General features: G+C 47.1%; 1 protein-coding gene across 2 annotated transcripts in view; it reads right to left on the bottom strand.

The window, feature by feature from the left end:
* The window catches only part of DISP3 (dispatched RND transporter family member 3), a 103233-nt gene extending 84768 nt beyond the window's left edge, over window positions 1-18465 (bottom strand). The window contains exon 1 of one of the 2 annotated variants that reach the window (XM_081870761.1): window positions 18203-18465. In XM_081870761.1, the coding sequence (XP_081726887.1) occupies window positions 18203-18247 (45 nt within the window). In that variant the 5' untranslated portion in view covers window positions 18248-18465. The other variant, XM_081870763.1, reaches the window with a different exon arrangement.
* Window positions 18466-23311: the final 4846 nt, after the last annotated feature.

Raw genomic sequence — 23311 nt, forward strand, 5'->3', positions numbered from 1 at the left:
AACCTTCCGATCGGCAAGTCCTAGGCTCTTTGGTTTAACCCACAGCACCACCCACACCCCTAGGGTCAGATATAGACCTTGATAAAGTCAGGGATGTCCTAACCTCAGCCCCAGGGGATGAATGTGGCTCCCAGGCCTCTACATTTGGCCCTTGGGACTCTCTCCCGAACACACTCTCATTAGCCTCAAGTGCTTTTGCTTGGCTAGATTCATATAATCATAGAACCATGGGTTGGAAGGGGTCCATGGGTCATCTAGTCCAACCCCCTGCAATTCAGGAAACTCAGCTACAGCATCCCTGACAGATGGTCATCCAACCTCTGCTTGTAAACCTCCAAGGAAGGAGAGTCCACCACCTCCCGAGGGAGACCATTCCACTGTCGAACAGCTCTTACTCTCAGAAAGTTTTTTTCCATATGTTTTATGGGACAACAGCCACATGGAAGCTACTAGCCCAGAGATGGAAAGAAGACAACGTCCTGACAAGAGAGGAATGGGCAAACCAAGCTGTTGGACTATGCCAAAATATCAAAACTAACCAGAAAAGCTCAGGAACCAAGAGGATCAAATCTTCACTAAACAATGGGGAAAATTTATAATTTATCTAGGAGACTACTGTAAGCTGATGAAAACATTTGTAAGATTCTAATAACGCTTGTAATGTAGCAAATATTATGGACAATGTGGAGAGATATAAGATATGGATTATGAAATATCCAGTTGAGAAGGTATACAATAGGACTCACGGAGGGGAAGGTGGGAAGTCCAGAGATTCGAAGATATCTCTAAATATGGATATGTAATTTGGATTGTCATAATTCTATATTTGTAAAATCAAATAAAAATTACTTTTATCTATCTATCTGTCTATCTATCTATCTCTCAAGGGGTGTCACATGGAGGATGGAGCCAGTTTGTTTTCTCCTGCTCCAGAGGGTAGGACTCGAACCAATGGCTTCAAGTTATGGGAAAGGAGATTCCGACTAAACCTCAGGAAGAACTCTGACTGTAAGAGCTGTTTGACAGTGGAGTGGGCTCCTTTGGGAGGTTGTGGGCTCTCCTTCCTTGGAGGTTTTTAAGCAGAGGTCTAGATGAGATTCCTGCATTGCAGGGCATTGGACTAGATGACCCATGGGGTACCTTCCAACTCTACTATTCTATGATTCTATGCTCTACGGACGGAGCTACTTGAGAGCCTCTGCCAGCCAGTGTAAACAGTACCATACTGAGCCAAACGGACCAAAGAGCAGCTTCCTATTGCAGGATAGCCATTTTAAAAAGGTTTGTGGTGGGTGTTGTTTTTTTTTTTTTTTAAAAAAAGACAAAACAAAACAGGCTTCATTTTAAAGGGGGGTGGGCGGGAAACTCACTTTTTACTGAGTCTTTTTCCATGCTCTCCCGGGTCTTCCCGTCTTTCCGTTTCAATTCAGCTGTAAAAATTGGCTGTCAGATTCGACTTGGCATGCCGAGCCAGGAGCTGAAGAGCAACGAGGAGTTGGAGGAAGTAAGGAGAGCATTTCAAGAGCACCACATTTTAGGCTGCTTTCCATTTCCCAGTATGGGCTTTGGAGGGTTTCTTCCCACGCAGAGAGACCTTCCAGGTTCACCTTTCTAAAGCTACAGTTCTCTCTTGGTCAGGGAAGATATGGGACTTGTGTTTAAAAAGCACAGCGCATGCACACACACAAGAGCACATAGAGATATTCCTTTGATTGCAGGAGGCATCTTTGGCACTCGGAAAGACTGGAAATTGCCAGAGACTTCAGAAAAAAGAAGGGGCTTAACTAAAAAGGAGGAGAGAGAATTTCTTTCAGAGGTGGGAAGGAGGCGAGACAATTGAATAACAGCCTCCTGATCTCTATCAGAGTCAATAACGGGCTCCAATTGATGCTGCCTGCCTTTGAACAGAAAGCTCTTAATCCCCCTCCCAGTCTATCCAATTATACTTGAGTGACATGTGTTTTCCAGAAAGGAAGACCAGATCAACACACACACACACACACACACACAAACAAACACACACAGCATTAGTGGCTACTGGTCATGATGGTTGTGCTCTGCCTCTACAGTTAGAGGCAGTAAACGGTTCTGAATACCAGTTGCTGGAAACCACAGGAAGGGAGAGAGCTGTTGTGCTTGGAGGCTAACCATTGGGGCATCTGGTTAGCCACTGTGAAAACAGGATGCTAGACTAGCTGGGACACTGGCCTGATCCAAAAAGACTTTCATGTGTTTAAGTATTCATCATCATCATCATTTATTATTTATACCACACCCATCTGGCTGGGTTTCCTCAGCCACTCTGGGCGGCTCCCAACAGAATATTGAAAACACAACAAAACATCACACATTAAGAAGAAGAAGAAGAGTTTGGATTTGATATCCCGCTTTATCACTACCCTAAGGAGTCTCAAAGCGGCTAACATTCTCCTTTCCCTTCCTCCCCCACAACAAACACTCTGTGAGGTGAGTGGGGCTGAGAGACTTCAGAGAAGTGTGACTGGCCCAAGGTCACCCAGCAGCTGCATGTGGAGGTGCGGAGATGTGAACCCGGTTCCCCAGATTACGAGACTACCGCTCTTAACCACTACACCACCCTAAACAGGGCTGCCTTCAAATGTCTTCTAAAAGTCAGGTACAGTGGTACCTTGGGTTACAGAGGCTTCAGGTTACAGATGCTTCAGGTTACAGACTCTGCTAACCCAGAAATAGTACCTTGGGTTAAGAACTTTGCTTCAGAATGAGAACAGAAATTGCGAGGCGACAGCAGGAGGCCCCATTAGCTAAAGTGGTGCTTCAGGTTAAGAACAGTTTCAGGTTAAGAATGGACCTCCATAACAAATTAAGTTCTTAACCCAAGGTACCACTGTTGTTGTTTATTTCCTTGACATCTGATGGGAGGGCATTCCACAGGGCAGGCGCCACTACCAAGAAGGCCCTCTGCCTGGTTCTCTGTAACCTCACTTCTCACAGGGAGGGAACCACCAGAAGAGCTGGACCTCAGTGTCCAGGCTGAACGATGGTGGGGGGGGGGAGACATTCCTTCAGATATATTGGGCTGAGGAGCCTCCATGGATCAGAAGGAGGATCAGTCAGAATAAAGCTATCAGTGGTTACTACTAGTGATGAGTGATGTCTGGTTTTTAACATTGTGATATATCACCAATGATACATCACGGGATAGTGATATATCACAATGCCTGAAACAAGGATGGAGCTATGTAATTTTGTTGTATCTATATGCAGGAGTTGGTAAAGGGACAGCTGAAGGATGAGTGATTTGCTAGGAAATGGATGTTAATTAGAGATAAATCTGCAAAATAAGCAGCATGCAAAAGGGAATGAATTTGAATATATCTGAGAAGTGGAAGCCAGTTTTTGAAGAAAATTTGGTTTACGCAAATTCTGATTTGGTTTGGATGTGTTATAAATTTGAAAAATGAATAAAAATTAATTGGCAAAAGAAAAAAAAGGATGGAGCGATGGAGAGGCATTGTCTGGATTCGTGGTTTTTCCCGCATCGTGATTTTTTTGCATAGCGTTCACACACACAACCACACACAAAATCATGCATGATTCACGATATATTGCCAGGTCAAAAGTTATGAAACCGATATCATGATATGGACTTCAAAATGGTTTTGCATGATATACTGATATATCGCCCAGCCCTACTAGTCATCCTGGCTATGGTTTGCCTCTATGGACGAAGACAGTAAAGTTTCTGGATATCAGTTGCTGGAAGCTGCAGCACGGGAGAGGGCTCTTGGGCTTGAGGGTTTCCTACAGGTTTCCAGGTGGCCCCTGTGAAGAAGATGCTGGACCAGAGCACCTTACCAGCATCCCATTCCCGTAAGCGGCCAGTGAGTTTGTGATATCTAGTGGAGCATTCAAAATGCTTCAAGGCTATCAGAGTTGGGAACCAAGGAAGTGGACAGTAGGTTGTAAATCTAGTAAGATGAAATAGAAATACTGCTTCTGATACTGCAAGTAGCACACATCTGTCACCACCAGCAGCCATTGACAGCCTTGCCCTCTATGAATTTGCCTAGTGCTATTTATTTCTTTGTCAAATCTCTACACCCACCTTTCCTTCCAAAAGAGCCCAGGGCAGCAAACAACAAGCGATAAAATAGTTGAAAAAGAATTCAGTACAGATGTCGACCAGGAAGATCTCAACTTAAAAGGTTTTTGTGTCCCCCACCCCAAATGAGGAAGGTCTTTGTTAGGTGCTGAAATGACAACAGACTGTCTAATATTTACCAGGAGAAGGGAAATTCAAAGGGTAGGCGCCACATATAAGGAGGGCCTCCTGGATCAAGCCAGTAGCCCATCTAGTCTGGCATCCTGTTCTCCCAGTGGGCCCCCAGATGGTTGTGGGAAACCCCTAGACCAGGGGTCAGCAAGGCTTACCAGCCATGGGCCAGATCGCTCCCATGGAGATCGTCTGTGGGCTGGGCTGCTGCAGCGTGACACCGGAAATCGTGTCTGCACATGCCCAGATGCCAAAAATTGTGCCTGCGCAGGCATGATTTTCCACTTCTGGGCATACCCAGAAGTGATTTTCAGTATCTGCGTGTGCGTAGACACAATTTCTGGCACCGCTTGGCAAGTCCCCATGCCGCGCTGCGCCGGTTTAGCGCAGCATGTGGTGGTACTTGCCAAGCGGGCCGTTCGGTTTGGAGGCAACTTGTGGGCTGGTAAAACGGTCTTTGTGGGCCGCATCCAGCCCATGGGCCGCATGTTGCTGACCCCTGCCCTAGACAGAACCCAAGCACAAGAGCACTCTCCCCTTCTGTGGTTTCCAGCAATTGGTATTCAGAAGCCTAGCACCTCGGACAGCAGCCACTGATAGCTTTCTCCTCTGTGAATTTGTCTAATCCTCTTTTAAAGGCATTCAACCTGGTTGCCATCACTGCCTCCTGTGTGAGTTTGTTCCATAGTTTAACCAGGTGAAAGGTAAAGGTAAAGGACCCCTGGATGGTTAAGTCCAGTCAAAGTCGACTATGGGGTTGTGGTGTGAATCTCACTTTCAAGCCAAGGGAGCCAGTGTTTGTCCACAGACAGCTTTCCAGGGCATGTGGCCAGCATGACGAAACCACTTGTGGCACAATGGAACACCGTGATGGAAACCAGAGTGCACGAAAATGCCATTTACCTTCCCGCCACAGAGGTACCTATTTATCTACTTGCACCAATGTGCTTTCGAACTGCTAGGTTGGCAGGAGCTGGGACAGAGCAACGAGAGCTCACTCTGTCATGGGGATTTGAACCGCTGACCTTCTGATCAGCAAGCCCGAGGCTTAGTGGTTTAGACCACAGCACCAACCCGCATCTGCACTGCATGAAGAAGGACTTCCTTTTAACTATCCTGAATCTTCCAACGTTCAGCTTTATCGGATGTCCCCCAATACCTGCAGACAGCTGAACTAGCCTGAAAGCCTCTCTGGTTTTGCAGCCTAGATCTGCTTGAACTCACATCCTCAGAAGCTCGGCCGGGTATTCCTCTCCCTTCCTCCTCGCCCTCAACATCAGGTGTGTCAAACGCCAGCCTTGATGCTTCTGGAGCATCCAGATGGCCAGAGATCATTGCTCCTTCTCGCCCACCCTTGGCACACCTGCCGTCCTCTTCCAACAACGCTTTGGCAGAGAGATCAGCCCACCTTTTTGGCTGCAAGGAATGTTTTCCATTAACGAGGCCTGGCAAAGTTCGAGGCTTTCATTGTGCCAGTTCACAGAGTGTGCAGCCCCCAGGCAGATGGCAGGGGAAAGGTGTGGAGCCACGGTGTGCTTAGCAAAGTGGTTTTTGCTTTTAAAATGCACAAACACACACCACAACCTACAGATGACCAGGTGTTCAAGAGGGAAGGCATAAGAACCTGAGAAGAGCCTGATGGATCCAGCCTATGGACTAGTCTAGCATCCTGTTCTTACAGTGGCCAACCAGATGCCTCTTCTGGGAAACCTGCAAGCAGGATTTGAGCTCTCTTTCCCCTCCTGAGGTTTCCAGCAACTGGTGTTCAGAGGCATTGCTGCCTCTGACCGTGGAGGATGAGTGCAGCCATTTTAGCTAATAGCCATCTGTCAGGGAACTGCCATCGGAGCTCAGGGTGGTGGAGAGGCTCTCGGATGCTGGGAGACCCTCGGATGCTGAGGAGGGAACCAGTAGGGGAAGAGGGAGGGCTTCCGCTGAAGAAGGGGGGGGGAGGAGGAGACAGCGTCGGAGGTAAGGCTCAGAGACGCTTCCAGCGAGACCAGCGGTGAGAGCTCAGGACCTCCCCTTGGAATGCCCACTCTGCGCAGAAAGCTGTCACGCAGGGAATCAAGGAGGAGACTTTCTGTCAAAGAACTTTTATGTTGGAAGAAGTTCAGGAAACGCCCACTGACGGATTCTGCCAGTGATTAAGGCAGCCACGAACTTATGGCTGTCCAGTTAGGGAGAGTTTGAAACCAACTACGCAACTGGGAGCGTTTTGGCGCTTACGCACAAGCAACCACTTTATCCCATTACACCATCGAAAGCTTTGGTGTCCGTCACTGCCTCCTGTGGAACCGAATTACACAGCAACTCAGCAACTTGGAGGAAAAAGTGGGATAGAAGTGCAATAGATATAGGACACAATATAGATTTTAACATGTGGGGAAAACTCTGGAAAAGCGACTTGAAGTTTACGACGTGCTATTCTTTGAAGGTGAACTACCTGAAAATGATTCGCAGATGGTATTTAACTCCGAGTGGCTTTGTTAAGATGCATAAGACTGAATCAGATAAGTGCTGGAGATGCAAAGAGGTGGAGGGAACATTCCTTCACATGTGGTGGACTTGTAAAAGGGTAAAAGAGTACAGTGATAACAATAACAATAACAATTTATTATTTATACCCTGCCCATCTGGCTGGGCTTCCCCAGCCACTCTGGATGGCTTCCAACAAAATATTAAAATACAGTAATGCATCAAACATTAAAAGCTTCCCTAAACAGGCCTGCCTTCAGATGGTGCCTCCAGTTATGAACTTAATTTGTTCCGGAGGTCCGTTCTTAAGCCAAAACCGTTCTTAACATGAGGCGCGCTTTAGCTAATGGGGCCTTCCGCTGCTGCTGCACCACCGGCGAACGATTTCCATTCTCATCCTGGGGCAAAGTTCGCAACTAGGGGCATCTACTTCCGGGTTAGCGGAGCTTGCTACCCGAAGCATTTGTAAGGATGACGGTATGTAACCCAAGGTTCCACTGTATTGGGAAATGATCCATAACGAATTGAAAAAAATGTTTAAAAGTACTCCCCCCCCCCAAAAAAAGCAGAGTACTTTCCGTTGGGGATAATTCAAACTGAAATTTTCAGGTGTCAAAAAAGGTTATTTATGTTTGCCACTTCTGCGTCCCGTGTTTTGTGAGCCCCAAAATGGAAAACCAGCGAAGTCCCAACCAAAGAAGAATGGCAACTTAAGCTGACAGAATATGCACAACCTGTAGACTTCACATATAAAATAAGAGAACAAGAAGAATATACATTTAAAGAAGACTGGAAAGCGTTTATTGAATAAATGGGAAATAATTGTGTACAGCTGAGAACGCTGGCAGCATTAAGATAAATTCAAGAGTGTAAATAAGTTTTGATGGATGCAATAATGGAATACCGATTGGTATAGTTTTTGTAAAATATGCAGGGATTTGTGATATGTAAAATAAACCACGGAAAGAGAAGAAAGGAAGTCATTGATATTTTAAGGATGAGTAAAATGAGTATTTTAAATTGCAAAATAGAAAATTTAATAAAAATTATATGTGTGTGTGAGAGAGAGGGGGGGGGGAGAGAGAGAAATATTAGATGCTGTGTATAATGCTAGTAAACCCACTGATGCTAGCAAACACGACAAGCCTAGGTTCATTAAGTTAAAGGGGTCTACTCTGAGTAGGACTTCAGCCTCTGCCAGTGTGACCATGTCCCAGTGAGGGGTAGTCGGTTTTTAATATTTCATTGTAAGTCACCCAGGGAATGTTTATGGATGGGCTGGCTGTATCAGTCTGAATAATAATAATGCAGCAAGCAGTGCCTCATATTCCGAGGGCAGGATGAAGACCTTTGCTCTTCACAAGGCTCTTACTGAGTAAAAGCCAGGCAAGGGGTGCATCAGGTGAAAAAACCATACGATGAACTATTCATGGGCAGTGGATGCCAGGGCCGCTGTTCAACATTAATTGGCTCGCCGGACCCCAAACAAATGTCTATCAAAACCCATTATTCAGCGTCCAACAGAGCAGGGGTGGAAAAACAGTGCCGCCCCCAAGGTCTCCCCATCTGGCCCATGGCCTCCCTGGCTCTCCCACTCCTACTCATTATCCAGCACCGGAATACGTCTTGCAATAAAACCTCCCATCAAAAACAAAAGGAGCTTCTGCCAGCCTAACTAAAATATGTGAAGATTTGGGGGCTGTTTATGGTCGAGGAGGGAAAGGTTAACACCTCCACTCAAAACCAGACCCATTTAGGCTTCCCCCCACCCAACACACACACATTCAGACACACCTTTTACTGTTTCAATGGAAGGCTATTTCTAAGCCTTATTTACTCCCCCAATGTCAAAAGTGTGGCATTTACTGAAACTGTGGAGTAACAGCACCTTTTTCTTTAAAAAGAAAAGAAAAAAGGAACTGGTTGTCTTTAATTAATGGTAGATTCAGTGCTTTTTTTCTGGGGTGACGCAGGGGTACACATACCCCTAAACATTTTGTGAATGTTTTGTCCATTTACTGTATTTATTTTCCCTGATTTGAACTATAAAATGGTGATTTTCTTGAGTCAAAATGAGAGTACAGTGGTACCTCGGGTTACAGACGCTTTAGGTTACAGACTCCGCTAACCCAGAAATAGTACCTCAGGTTAAGAACTTTGCTTCAGGATGAGAACAGAAATCACACGCCGGTGGCATGGTGGCAGGATGAGGCCCCATTAGCTAAAGTAGTACCTCAGGTAAAGAACAGCTTTGGGTTAAGAACAGACCAACGGAACGAATTAAGTTCTTAACCCGAGGTACCACTGTACCACTGAACATTTTTATTTTTATTTTAGAAAAAAAGCACTGGGTAGATCAGGCTTCCTCAACCTCGGCCCTCCAGATGTTCTGATACTACAGTTCCCATCACCCCTGGCCACTGGTCCTGCTAGCTAGGGATCATGGGAGTTGCAGGCCAAAAACATCTGGAGGGCTGAGGTTGAGGAAGCCTGGGGTAGATCCATGGAAATTAAACTATGGAACTCACTGCCACAAGAGGCAGCAGTGACCACTGTCAACGGCTTTAAAAGAGACAAATTCATGGAGGAAAGGGCTATCAATGGAAACTAGCCACTGAAGGTACATTCTTTCACCTTTGGTGGACGTGCCCAAGGATTAAGGCTTTCTGGGAAATGATTTATAATGAAATGAAAAAGGTATTTAAGTATACCTTCCTGAAGAAACCAGAGGCCTTTCTCCTGGGCATGGTCGGCCAATTGGTGCCAAAGAAGGATAGAACTTTCTTTTTGTATGCGACAACAGCAGCAAGAACACTCATCGCAAAATATTGGAAGACACAAGATCTACCCACTCTGGAAGAATGGCAGATGAAGATGATTGACTACATGGGACTGGCAGAAATGACCGGCAGAATCCGAGACCAGGGAAAAGAGTCGGCGGAAGAAGATTGGAAGAAGTTTAAAGACTACTTGCAGAAATACTGTAAAATTAAGGAATGCTAGAATGATGTTGGATAGTAACTAAGTGGTTTTCAGCTGTAATGCTTAAGAGATAGAAAATAAGGTTTTGAAATAAGTAAAAGACCTAATGGTGAGGACTTGCTGATCAAACAATTTGAACTGGAATATAAGAAAGGGTGGTATGAGGAGGTCTGGAAAGTAAGTTAAAAGAAAATAAGTAAATGGAATTTATATGTGTTTCTTTTTTTTCTTTTTTAAATTGTCTTTACTTTTTGCATTTTTGCATTTCTGTTTTTTCTTCTCTTTTTGTTATAATGTATTAACTTTGAAAACTTTAATATTTTTTTTTTTTAAAGGAAACTAGCCACGATGACCATTGCACTGTCTCCACAGTTGGAGGCAGTGGTGCTTCTGAATACCTATTGCTGGAAGCCACAGGAGGGGAGAGGGCTTTTGTGCTGATGTCCCACTTGTGGGTTTCCCACAGGAATCTGCATGCGGGACTCTATGGGCCTAAGTGAAGGATGCCAATTAACTTAAATGGGTCTTGTTATAAGAAAAACTGCTCCCTTTCCCTTACAGGGTATTCTGGAGCACGTATAGAGTCCTTAAGTGGGTTCCCTATCGGTGGGAAGAAACAGAGGCCAACCAAAGTATATTGAGAAGCAAAGCGGCTAGTAAGCCTGGTTTTTATTCAAGGAACTGTTCCAACAAGATCAACATACGCAGGAGGGAGGAGAACCCTGAACAATGGTGTGCAAGCCTTTATATAGACTTTGGAAACTGCCCACCCTGTAGCCCGACCACCCCCCAAAACATCATACATACATCACATACAGGATACCTGACAATGGTCACTGATTGCATTACCTGGGCAGTCTGCAGGGGCGGAGAAAGGGGGGTGCAGTGGGGGTGGGTTGCCCCAGGTGTCACCACTGAGGGGGTGACAAAATGGAGGGTGGCACTCATTGTGGGGCCTGCAGCACGCCTCAGCCACATGTCTCTCCTGGGAATGACGCGGTGGCTTGGGCACCCACAGGCTCCGCAATGCCCCAAACAGTCCGCCCACTGCCTCCCCTCCAGCTGTAGGGTGGCTGAGTGGGAGGAGGCAGTCAGACTCCTTGGAGGCCCCGTGGAGCGTGCTGCCCCAGGTGCCTGGTCCGCTTGCTTTGCCACTGGCAGTCTGGCCATTCTTTTGTGATGGTTAATACTTTAGTTCCTGAATCCAGGTCACAGGCTCACCCTATTCATACACAAATACGCCCTTAAGACAGGATTTGCAAGCAAATAGGCAATGGGAAGGCTTTCCCCATTTGCCTCCCTTACTGCAGAGGAATATTTGAAGTCACTGGGAGAGTCAAAATGGCTTCAGAATTGCTCTCCCGTCCTATTTCAGACACATGGTTCATATATTTAGGTATTTGTGCATCGATGAATATTTATTCTATATTTGAGACCTTAAAATTCTTATAACAGTCTACTGTGAGCATTACAACCTGTAATATATGATACCAGGTGTGTGGGTGGGCTTGTGGGAAATAATTTCATAGGCTAAATCAGGGTCTCTCACTCCTAACTAGACCCATGGCCTTGTGTTCTCCACCACCGGTGTAGGAGTTTGAGAGATCCCACGTTCAGATCTCGCACTGAGCCACGAAGCTCACTGGGCAGCCATTAGCCAATCTGTCTCTGTTTACCTCCTAGAGTTGTTGTGAGGACAAAACAGAGAGGAGGAGAACGACTCAAGCTGCCTTCAGCTCCAAACTGGCATTCCACAGTTCTACAAAAGCCAGGAAAATAAATATGTAGATACCACTTCATTTCTCCCCAAAGAACAGCTCCGATTGTTTCCTAGTATTTTAGGCACATGGATAATTAATCTGAAAGGGACAATTCTCTCTCTGTTTTTTAAGATGCTGGCAGTGAAATCTATTTGATCTCATTTGCTGTCGATACATCCTACATTCGCTGAAACACTTCGGGGAAGCTTCCACAGTAAAAGCCACTTCTATTTTCGGTACTTAATTTAGCCTTGCCTATGCATTTCTAAAAAGGGGAAATTTTTTTCTTTCTTGGAAAAGCTACCCCTACTCACAGATCCTTCCTAAGCAGCCAAATAAAATAAATTACATGCTTCTTGTTTTGACAGAATGAATCTATCATTAATATTTTCTAGCAAAGAATTCCAAGCTACAAGTTTTTAAAATTACTGAACACACTGACTGGCAGCAAGTCCTCTGGGTTTCAAGCAGGGAATGTCTCCTAGCCCCACCTGGAAATGCGGGCAGCCAGCCATCCGATCTATGTTTAAAAGCCCCCAATGGAGAGTCCCCCCACCTTGATCCAGAGTCCTGCTGGATCACGCCAAAGGCCCATCTAGTCCAGCTTCCTGGTCTCTCAGTGGTCAACCAGCTGCCCCAATGGGAAGCCCACAAGCAAGACCTTAGTACCACAGTTGGAGTTCATCCAGACTTCAATTTGTGTCACATTCCTAGGCAGAGGTCTGCACTTCAAAGCTCTCTGTCTGAACGTTCAGTTGAAACATTTTTCGCTCTTGCGTTTCCCCTGCCTAAATCCACTCTTTGCTGCTGAATCGGAGCAAGCAGCAATCCCTGAATTGTCATTTGCTCCAATTCGGCAGTGAAGAGTAGGTTTTCACAGGGAAAGCACTAGGGCAAAAAAAAGTGCTTGGAAAGGGCGCTTTAAAGGGCAGACCTGTACCTAGAAAGCAGGGGGCAAAAGGCAAGTAAACCCCACCTCTGGTTTTCAGCAACCAGCATTCAGAAGTTCACTGCCTCCGATGGTAGAGGGGCAACACAGCCCTTGTGGCTGGTAGGCACTGATAGCCTTACCCTCTTCCATGATTTTTAAAGCCATCCACGTTTGTGCCCCTCGCTGCCTCTTGTATTTCTATCTACCTGGATAATATCTCACAGAAGCTCCCTGTGGATTGGGCAGACTCTGCAAGGATGGTTTCATTTAACAGCTTGCAACTAACAGCCTTGTGGAACCTCCACCTTGAAGGCAGCCTACCCCCGAAGGCCAGATCCTGCACGGACAAAGGAGAGAAAACTATCCTCATCTTGCTTTCCTTCAAAGCCTCCTGGAGTCGTCCATTGGAAATTAGATGCTGGTCCTAGATCGGCAGCGGGGAAACAGAGCGTGTTTGATCTAGGAAGGTTCTTCTTTTATGTTCCTAAATTTGTACTCTGGACATGTCTTCAAAAGCAAAGGAGATTGTTCCAAGCCTTGCTTTGTTCTTTCCCCTCTGCAGCTCAGAGTTATCTGAAGTCAAGCTTCTTCCTAGCTCACCCTCCACCTCCTGGTCAAATGCCAATAGAGAGACACAAACTCTGCTTTCCAAAACTCCATGCATATTTTAAGGGTCATTCTTAAGGACCACCTGATCCCTTATATCCTTGAACCATCAGTGAGATCTTTGAATGAGGCCAGATTCGCACCACACATTTTAAGTGCAATGATACCACTTCAAACAGTCACGCCTTACCCCAAATAATTCTGGATGCTGACATTTGTTAAGGGTGCTGAGAGCTGCTAGGAGGAACCCCTCCCACTCCCTAAGCTAGAATTCCCAGAACAGTTTGACAATTAATCCATCTTCCCAGGGATCTCTGGGAACTGTAGTTCTGGGAGTGGAATAGATGCCTCCTAGCAACCCTCAGGACCCTTTACAAACTACAGTTCCCAGGGTGGTTTGGAGGGGTGGGGAGAAGTCATGACTGTTTAAAGTGGTATGATAGTGATTTAAATGCATGGTGCAGACAGGGCCTTATAAACAACATTCTGGATGGGATTGTTCGTTAAACTGGTCTGGGAATTGTAGGTCAGGGGAGGGAACAGGGAGTCTCCTAACAACTCTCAGCACCTCTAAAAAAAACAACAGTTCCCAGAATGCTTTTTGGGGAGACATGCCTGTTTAAAGTGTCATCATAGCACTTTAAATGTATGGTGTAATGTATCTGGGGTCTCCATTTCTGCCCCCCTCCCCCCGTGGGTCAACCGCATGACTTGCAACTACCAGAAGCTGTGCATTCGGTGTATTGGGCTTAAGCCTGTGGAACTCCCTCCCACTTGAGATTAGACAGGCACGCTCTTCTGCTTAGCTTTCGGCGCACAACAAAGGCTTTCTCATTCCAGCAGGCATTTTAAAGTAGTGTCTGGTTTTACCATGACTTTTTATTTCCTTTATTCTCTGCGGGGTTCATATTTACGGGCGCAGCTGAGACATGCTGATGATTACGCCGTATTTAAATAAATAATAGCACAAACCTAGATGGAAGCCTAGCAACTGAAGTCACTATTGCCTAGAAAAGGCCGGGAGAAACGGAATGAGAGTGAGAAAAGGGAGATTGATTTTCTTCGTCTTTTATCATACCGGGAAGCTTGTCATCAAATCTGGCTTTCTGCCTCGGAAGCGGAGGAATACAAATGGATGGACTGAAAAACTAGAATTCTTACCGGGGGGCTGGGGGCGGGGAAGGGTTGACAGAGGCAGTGAGAGAAGACAGCACTGGAGTCCTGATGTGCACTCCTTTCCACATAGCCAAGAAAAAACAAGTTACACATATTTCGCTTTAAGTAGGGCAACCTCTCAACCAGCAAATTCTGCCCCACAGTCACTGATAGGGGGAATTTTCTAGGGAATTTCCTTCCCCGGACTTTCCTTCCCAACCCCAACCCCCGTGGAATTTTATTTCCACTTATGAACTATTTATAGTCCATAGTTTATAGTTATGAACTATAAATAAATACATAAATTTCTAAATAAATCCTCCAGGAATTTGTCTAATCCTCTCTTAAAGCCATCCAAGTTGGCAGCTATCCCTGCTTCTCGTGAGAGCAAGTACCACAGTTTAAATATCCGCTGTGTGAAGGAGGACTTTCTCTTATCCGTCCCGAGTCTTCCAACATTAGCAGAGGTGATCACTTTTTAATCACAGGTATTTGCCGTATAATTTATGCAGGCTCGTAACAGGGAAGTGGGCAAGGCGAGTAATTAAGCACAGGTTTCGGGAGGAAAAACCAGACGGGAGAATTTTCCTAATGAAGAAAGGGGATATTGGGAAGAGTTGGGGGCTGATCCTATGGTCACAGCTTTTAGGAAGCTCAGGAACATACAGTACATGGGTAGGTGTTGTGGGTGAAGGACCTGTGGTTAGATTTGCAATGCTGAGCTCATTAGGATAACTGAGAAGAACACACACAACACCTTTCCTTTCAAGAAGGAATACCAAGTGGGTCGTGGAACCGATAAAAGCCAGCAGCAAGATAACAAGAATAAAAATCAAGTTGCAAAAATAGAACTGCCCATAATTGAAAGAGATCTTATTAAACATAAACAGCTACATTGCAACACCCGTAATTAAAATATGTAATAGGCGAGCCTATGAACACAGAATAACAAAACAGCAATCAGAGCAGGAGACTCAAACCAGATCAGAGAAAGGTTTGTCAAAGCAGGTGTATCCTTGTAGCACGCTGGCACTGATGGGGTCGCTCATATTTCAATGGGGAGGGCATTCCACAACACTGGCACTACCAGGGGAAAAAGCCTGCTTTCAAGTTACCGCAAGCTGATAATCACCAGGCACTGGCAAACGTAACTGGGTTGCATTTCTTGATCTTAATGCCTTTATGGGCCAGACGGTCAATTCTTGTTGCACACAAACACACTCCTGCAAGCTAGCCGAGTTTGATTCCGATGGCAGGGAAGATAAGGGGAGACACAACACTAGCTTTCAAAGGGGTGAATGGCTGCCACACAGAGCATGGGAAGCTTATACCGAAATCAAACCACTGTCCCACCTAGCTCAGTACTGTCCACACTGATTGGAAGCAGCACTCCAGGGTTCCGACAGGGGCTTCCCCAGCCCTAGTGAAGGACAGAACCTGCGAGCTTTTGCGTGCAAAGCAGGTGATCTACTGCTGAGATCCCCACCGGAAAGAAAATAAGATTCCAGTCATCATGGTTCTGATGGGATGACTCAGACGGGGACAAATGAAGCTAGCTGCCCGATACAGAATCAGACCACTGGTCCAAAGAGCTTGGTATTGTCTACACGGACTGGCAACAGCTCTCCAAGGGTTTAAGGCAGCTTTCTGTGTTTGTACAACTTCCACATCGCCTGCCACTCCACTATCTCTGTGGGAAACCACAAACATAGCCAGACACCCAAGCAGGACGATGTCTAGAGGGAGCTGGGGGTGGAAAGGGAAGCCACAACTAATCCCACTGTCACCCAAGGGATGCTGACTTATCTCAAGTCAAGACAATTAGCCCATCTAGTAAGAGCTGTTCGAGTGGAAAGGACTCCCTCAGGAGGCAGTGGACTCTCCTTCCTTGGAGGTTTTTAAGCAGAGGTTGGATGGCCACCTGTCATGGATGCTTTAGCTGAGATCCCTGCATTTCAGGGGGTTGGACTAGATGGCCCTTGGGGTCCCTTTCAACTCTACACTCCTATGATTCTAGTTCCATGCTGTCAATACTGACCAGCAGAAGCTCTCCAGCCTTTTTTGTAATCTCCCCAGCCCTGCGCAGAACCTGAATCTGGGGCCTCCCCCCCACATGCAAAACGTGTTTTCCTAACACTGAGCTCAGACCCTTTTCCTTCAAAATAACACAAGGTTCTAGTCCTCATCGACTCAGAAACAAAGGAGGCTGCCTTATGTACTCTTGGCATATCAGTGGTATACAAAATAATAATAATAATAATAATAATAATAATAATAATAATAATAATAATAATAATAAAATGAATGAGACCCAATGGTCCATCAAGCTCTGCACTGCTCACTCCAGGACCAGTTTCAAACAGTTTTCTCCAGAACTAACTGGAGATGCCAGGGATCAAACCTGGGGACATCCTGCATGCAGAGTGGTTCCTCTCCCCCTGAGTCATGGCTGGATCAGGCTACCTTGCCACCTATCTCTTTATATCCTCCCCGCTTTCCACAGCTACCAACCAGACGCTTCTGGGAAGACTATAAGCAGAAGGTGAAGGCAACAGTGATCTGCTAGCCAGGCTCCACATCATCAAACATATGCCAGTGAAACGTCCACACTTCATAAAACATATTTGCTCGGTTCAGAGTCTTTAAATAAAGCAAGCAGGTGGGAGCTTTTACCCGGCTTCGGCACATAGGAAGTACAACAGATCAGACCACTGGTCCATTTAGCTCAGGACTGTCTGCCCTGACTGGCCATGGCTCTCCAGGTTTTCAGAGAGGGGACAATCTCAGTGCTACCTGGAGATTCCAGGGATTGAACCTGCAACCTTCTGCATGCAAAGCAGATGCTCTACCACTGAGCTATGGTCTTCTTCTGCAGGAGAGCTCTATTGGGAACTGGGGAAGTGACCCCCCCCCCATTTAGTGAGCTTCTAATTGAGGAGTGCCGTTCTTCATGTTACTGAAAGATTTGAATTAGTGGTCCTTTGCCTCCCTTGGGACACCCTCTCCCCACCAGTGCTGTTTCACGCATCTTCATTTTTCCCCCACCTCACGCTTTACTCCATAAAGTTGTCGTTTTTTAAATATCAAGTTTGATTCCTACCTCTTGGTTGGACACAGGATCACTTTTGTTTAGCTGAAGTCGGCAGAAGATGGCAAGGGGGAAACTTCTCTTCTCAGCAGAAGCTGGGGTGGTGGTGGGTGCCGCAAACAACCTCCCACAAAGCACACACGCCACAACACTCTTTTGAGCCAGGATCAGGGCACCAGCCTCCTCACTCTAGAGCAAAGGTGCCAGAGAAATTTAATCTCTAGGCAGATATCAAGGGGATCCCAGAAGGCACACCCCACTAAAAACAAACAAAACCCTTAGCAAGCAAAACACTCCTTTTTAAAGTATGGGTACTCTTAGAATCACGGAAAGCAGGATAACCTTAATGCCTCACAAGCATTAGGTTATATTTCTCTACTCCCAGCATAACTACAGTGTAGAAAACACATTGACCCCCCCCCAAAAAAAAAACCATAAACAATGACAAAAAAAAAACCTTGGGCACAGATTTGAGGCAAGACCTCTGATTTTATATTATGCTTTTGAATTTTTGTAAGCGGCTTGAAGGTTCCTTATATTGCATTGCGAGAAAGAATTCAAAATAATAATAACCTCCAATGCAGACTCAGGATAAACCACCCGCCCTCCAGCTGCGAAGACTTAGGAACGCCAGTTAGCACTTGGGAATCAATGGATACCACTAATGGGCACACACAAACACCCCTTCTCTCTCCCCAGTTAAAATACAGAAAGCTTGCTCACTCTCTAGGAACAGGTATATAGCCTAGCCTCTGCCCCCGTCCCCCCAAAATACATAGGGCATAAATTCAACCAGGGAAATCTGCCTCTCCGTCCCGACCAGCAAACCGATCTCCACTACAATCGCTGGCTCAGAAGCGGGCAACAAATAAGGCACCCACCTCCCACAAAATAATTATAATAAATCTGAAGGCACTCCGTTGCAGAGCACGACCAGAGATCGCTACCTCTTTAGTGCTGGTGTGAGGGCGCTCAAGGGACCACTCCCTCATGCAAAGGAGAGGTGGGGAGACACCACGGGACAAAGGCGCCTTCCCCCAGCACGGCCAGGGCGCGCGTAGGCAAGTCAGGCAGCCACCCACCCGCGCTCCTCTCACCAAGCGCCACGCCGGGAAGTAGCGCCCAGCTCACAAGCTTCCACCAGCTCCTGCCGCAGCTTTTTATACTCCGCCTCGGCTGCTCGGCTTCCGAGAATCCTGGCCTCTACCAACGCCTCGCCTGCAGGAGGGGAGGCAGAAGGGGCGCCGAATCCTTTCCCGGATTATGCGCCTCCTGCGTCCGGCTCGCCTCCGGCTTCTCCAAATTGGAGAGCTTCGCGCGTAAGTGGGATGGAGGTGGGTGGGTGTTTCATTTACGCACGACCCTCGCCTCCCCCTGCGAGGACAGACGCGATGGTATGGGCTTTTGAGCGGGAGGGAGGAGGAGGAGCCCTCGGCGTGGAGGGGGAAAGGGAGATTTTAAGCAGGGGGGAGAAGAAGGGGGGAAAGTGGGGGGGACGGGTCTTTGTATAGTAGGGGTATAATGCTTTTCGACAGTGGCTGTGGGCATACAGATGTTGCCGAACTACAATTCCCATCATCCTTTACTGGGCTGATTCATTATTTTATTTATTGCTTTTCTATCCCAGCTTTTTTTCCAAGGAGCTCGGGGCAGTTGAACAATCCTTCCCCCCACATTTAATCTCCGCAACAACCCTGTGACGTACTTTAGGCTGAGAGACAGGGACCGGCCCAAAGTCACCTAGTGAGCCTCATGGCCGAGTGGGGATTTGAACTCTGGTCTCCCAGGTCGGGTTCTAGTCTGGCATTCTAACTACTACATCACACGCGCCTTCTATAGAAGTTAGAGTTCAACCTGGAGGGCCACGAATGCCTGCACGACCCTGTTCTGTGTTCGGTAGTTCGAGTTTCAGTACCTAGGACAGCTCCGAGCACGTCACTTTTCCTAGTCCTTTCTCGATATGGCGATTGAACCTGGGACCTTCTGCGTGCAAAGTAGAGGCTCTGCCACTCATGCTAGACCTCCTATGATCTTCAGAAGAAGATCTTTTTCCTGTGCTGGGGAGCCTGTGGCCTTCCAGATGCCGCTGGACTCCAACTCCCATCATCCTTGGCTACTGTAATTCGCTCTATGCGGGGCTGCCCTTGAATCTGTCCCAGAAACTCCAGCGGGTACAGAATGCTGCAGCGAGGCTCCTCACGGGGTCTCTGCCATGGGAGCATATTGACCCAGTGCTTTTCAAGCTGCACTGGCTCCCGGTGGAGTACAGGGTCAGATTTAAGGTGCTGCTTTTGACCTTTAAAGCCCTTCACGGCCTAGGACCCTCGTACCTACGGGACCGCCTCTCCCGGTATGCCCCACGGAGAGCCTCAAGGTCCATAAATAGCAACACCCTAGTGGTCCCAGGCCCTAAGGAAGTTAGATTGGCTTCAACCAGAGCCAGGGCCTTTTCAACTCTGGCTCCGGCCTGGTGGAACGCTCTGCCTCATAAGACCAGGGCCCTGCAGGATCTGATTTCTTTCCGCAGGGCCTGTAAGACAGAGTTGTTCCACCTGGCCTTTGGCTTGGAGCCAATTTGATTCCCTCCCTCCCTCTCTCTCTCTCTCTTTTTTTCTTTCCTTTTCTTTTCTTTTCCTTCTCCTCCTGTGACGAGGCTACATTTTAATATTTTAATGTTCCATTATTTTAATGTTGTATTTTATTTTTGTTTTTAAGTTGTAATCATTCTTCTTGTTTTTATTATTGTTTGTAAGCCGCTCTGAGCCCGGCCTTGGCTGGGGAGGGTGGGGTATAAATAAAAATATATTATTATTATTATTATTATTATTATTATTATTGGGACTGATGGGAGTTGGAGTCCAATGACACCATTCTGGAGGACCACACAGGTTCTCAACCTCTGCTCTGCATGCTTCTTTAGAATCCCTATGGATCTCTAAGGCTTGCATCCAAATAGGCATGCTTAGGGCTCAACCTGCAAGTTTATGCATCGCACAGTTAGATTTTGTATGAGTCAGGGAAAGCTATGCAACGAATATGCTAGACAAGCAGCTTAGTGGCTGCCACAGAGAGAGCCCTTTCCCGTAGCCAGCCCTTCTGAGGATGGCAGAATAGGAGTCCTCTCTGCTGATATTAACACACTAATGCAGCCTTTCTCAACCTTAGATCTGCAGGTGTTGTTGGACAGCAACACCCATCATCCCTAGCTAGCAGTGGTCAGGGATGATGGGAGTTGTAGTCCAACAAAATCTGGGGATCCATGGTTGAGAAAGGCTGCTCCAGAGGTTCTGTAGGCATAGAGGTAGGAGAGGAATGTTCCAGGTTTGAAACCCTGGAGAGTGACTGCTGCCAGTGGGCATTGATGGCGGCGTAAGTATTTTTCCCGCCCCTCACTTAATCCCCACAACAACCATGTGAGGTAGGTTAGGTTGAGAGCCACAATCAATCAATGGGCCTTACAAACTTAGGCTCATAAATTTGAATGTGCCTACTCTCTTGATACAACCCTTTGTCAATGGCAGCTGCAATAAGGCTTAAAAACACCCTCCTATTCGAAATGCAGCAGATGGAGCTGTTTTTGGCTGGAGCTTTTAACCCTTTCCTCCCCATATGTAAAGACCCCTGAAACACACAAAAGACTGAGCATACTTGTCCTGGTCTGACACTCTAACCACTACACTATACTGTTCCTGTGGAAGTCTGGCCAGAGAACTGTCTGCAGCCATGGACCTTGGAAACTTAGAAAACTCTGGGTTGCCACCCACAAACTTTTACTTGGCATCGACCCATTGAAATAAGTAAAACTAAGTGAGAGCCATCAATTTCAGCATGCTTACTCTGAGTAGGGCAAGCATTGGAGGCAGCCTTCCCTTCTCTCGCCTGCTGGTTTGGGAGGTGGGGGTGCATTCCCTGGGGAAGTCAGTGAAGAGATGCCTGCAGTCTATAATCGCCTGATGTATCAGGGCTGCGCAGTGTCAAATGCTGAGTAATGAGAAATTTAATGAAGAGAGATGAGACGAGGATGAGTTTTAAGCTGCAGTGGAGGAGGGTGAGAGAGCGAGAGCGGCCCCCACCCCCACCCCCAGCATCCTTGCATCATTTAGTCCTCCTGGTAAACCAGCCGGCATGCAGCCTGTCCTCTGACTCAGATGCCACTTGCTCTGGCTCTGAAAATCATGTGAATCTTGAGTCATATGTTTGATTGAATATATAGAGACAAGTGGCAGGGTGAAAAAAGGCTGGAAGGTGATTGTGGGAAACATTCCCCGGGGCCTAGGGACATGAGGGTGTGGGGAGTGAATAAGGGGGAGTGGGCTTTAGCAAGGAGTAAGGGGAAAGAAGGACACAGGTGGTGCTGTGGGTTAAACCACAAAGCCTAGGACTTGCCGATCCGAAGGTCGGCGGTTCAAATCCCCGTGACGGGGATGAGCTCCCGTTGCTCGGCCCCTGCTCCTGCCAACCTAGCAGTTCGAAAGCACGTCAAAGTGCAAGTAGATAAATAGGTACTGCTCCGGTGGGAAAGTAAACGGTGTTTCCGTGTGCTGCTCTGGTTCGCCAGAAGCGGCTTAGTCATGCTGGCCACATGACCCAGAAGCTGTACGCCGGCTCCCTCGGCCAATAAAGCGAGATGGGCACTGCAACCCCAAAGTCGTTCATGACTGGACCTAATGGTCAGGGGTCCCTTTACCTTAAGGGGAAAGAGTGTCTTCAGGAAGGGGGTTGTTGAGCAAAACGAGGAGTGGCATCAGCCTCATGTATGTCCAAGAGACAGGAAGCAGTTGGGACAAAATCTCACACAGGACTAGCAACACTGGAGGCCCTACAGAACCTCCCAGGTGCCAAGATAAGCAGAGAGAACCCTCTTGGCAGTTCCTCTGCCCTCAAAGGCTCATGGAAGGGAATGGCCTTCTCTGGGGTAGCCCCTAATCTGTGGAACACCCTCCCAACAGAGAAGCATCTGGCACCATCATTATACAGCTTCTGGCAAATGCTGAAGACACACCTTTTCATCCTGGCTTCATACACTTGAGGTGTATGTTTTTGAGACCCACTTAATTTTAATGTTGTTTTAAATTGTTTTTAATATTGTGTTTGAATGGTGTAACCCACCCTGGTATCTTAGTGCGAAGGGTAAAGGTAAAGGTAAAGGTACCCCTGCCCGTACGGGCCAGTCGTGTCTGACTCTAGGGTTGTGCGTCCATCTCACTTAAGAGGCCGGGGGCCAGCGCTGTCTGGAAACACTTCTGCGTCACGTGGCCAGCGTGACAAAGCTGCATCTGGAGAGCCAGTGCAGCACACTGAAACGCCGTTTGCCTTCCCGCTATAAAGCGGTCCCTATTTATCTACTTGCACCCGGGGGTGCTTTCGAACTGCTAGGTTGGCAGGCGCTGGGACCGAGCAGCGGGAGCGCACCCCGCCGCGGGGATTCAAACTGCCGACCTTTCGATCAGCAAGTCCTAGGCATTGAGGCTTTTACCCACAGCGCCACCCGCGTCCCAATGCGAGGGGTAGGTGATAAATAAATAAAAATAATGATATAATTGAGCTAAAGGAAGTCTAAACCACCCCCCCAACCACCAAAATACAGTACTTTTTGTTGCTGAACAAAACATGTGAATTTGGAGTCAAGTGCAAGTATCAAAGACAGGGAAGGGTTGGGGCAGAACCTCACTCAAGACTAGCGACACAAGAGGCACGGCACTGTAATACCATTAGGTATCTATCCCCTTGAACACCCCTAGGACCTGACTGGCCTCAGTGCAGGGATCATGTGAATATTGAGCTGATAAAATATTGAATGATAAAATATACATACAACAGAGGCAAATAGGAAAGGAGGGGCAGACATAATCTGCACACGTGTGATGCAGCAAGGACCTGGGGGGCCGCTGTTGCCGAAGGCAAGGGGCTGCTTCCACTTGCACCCCTCACTTTCCCCAGAATTTATCTTTCAGTTGTAAAGAGAATTACATGTCATCTTCAGGGCAGAGTTTGGGTACACATCCTTGGATACTGAGGTGTTGGTGGTGAGGGAGACTTGCCTTAGCTCAGTGGTA

This window comes from Podarcis erhardii (assembly GCF_964252035.2).
Source record: "Podarcis erhardii genome assembly, chromosome: 7".
Taxonomy (NCBI): Eukaryota; Metazoa; Chordata; class Lepidosauria; order Squamata; family Lacertidae; genus Podarcis; species Podarcis erhardii.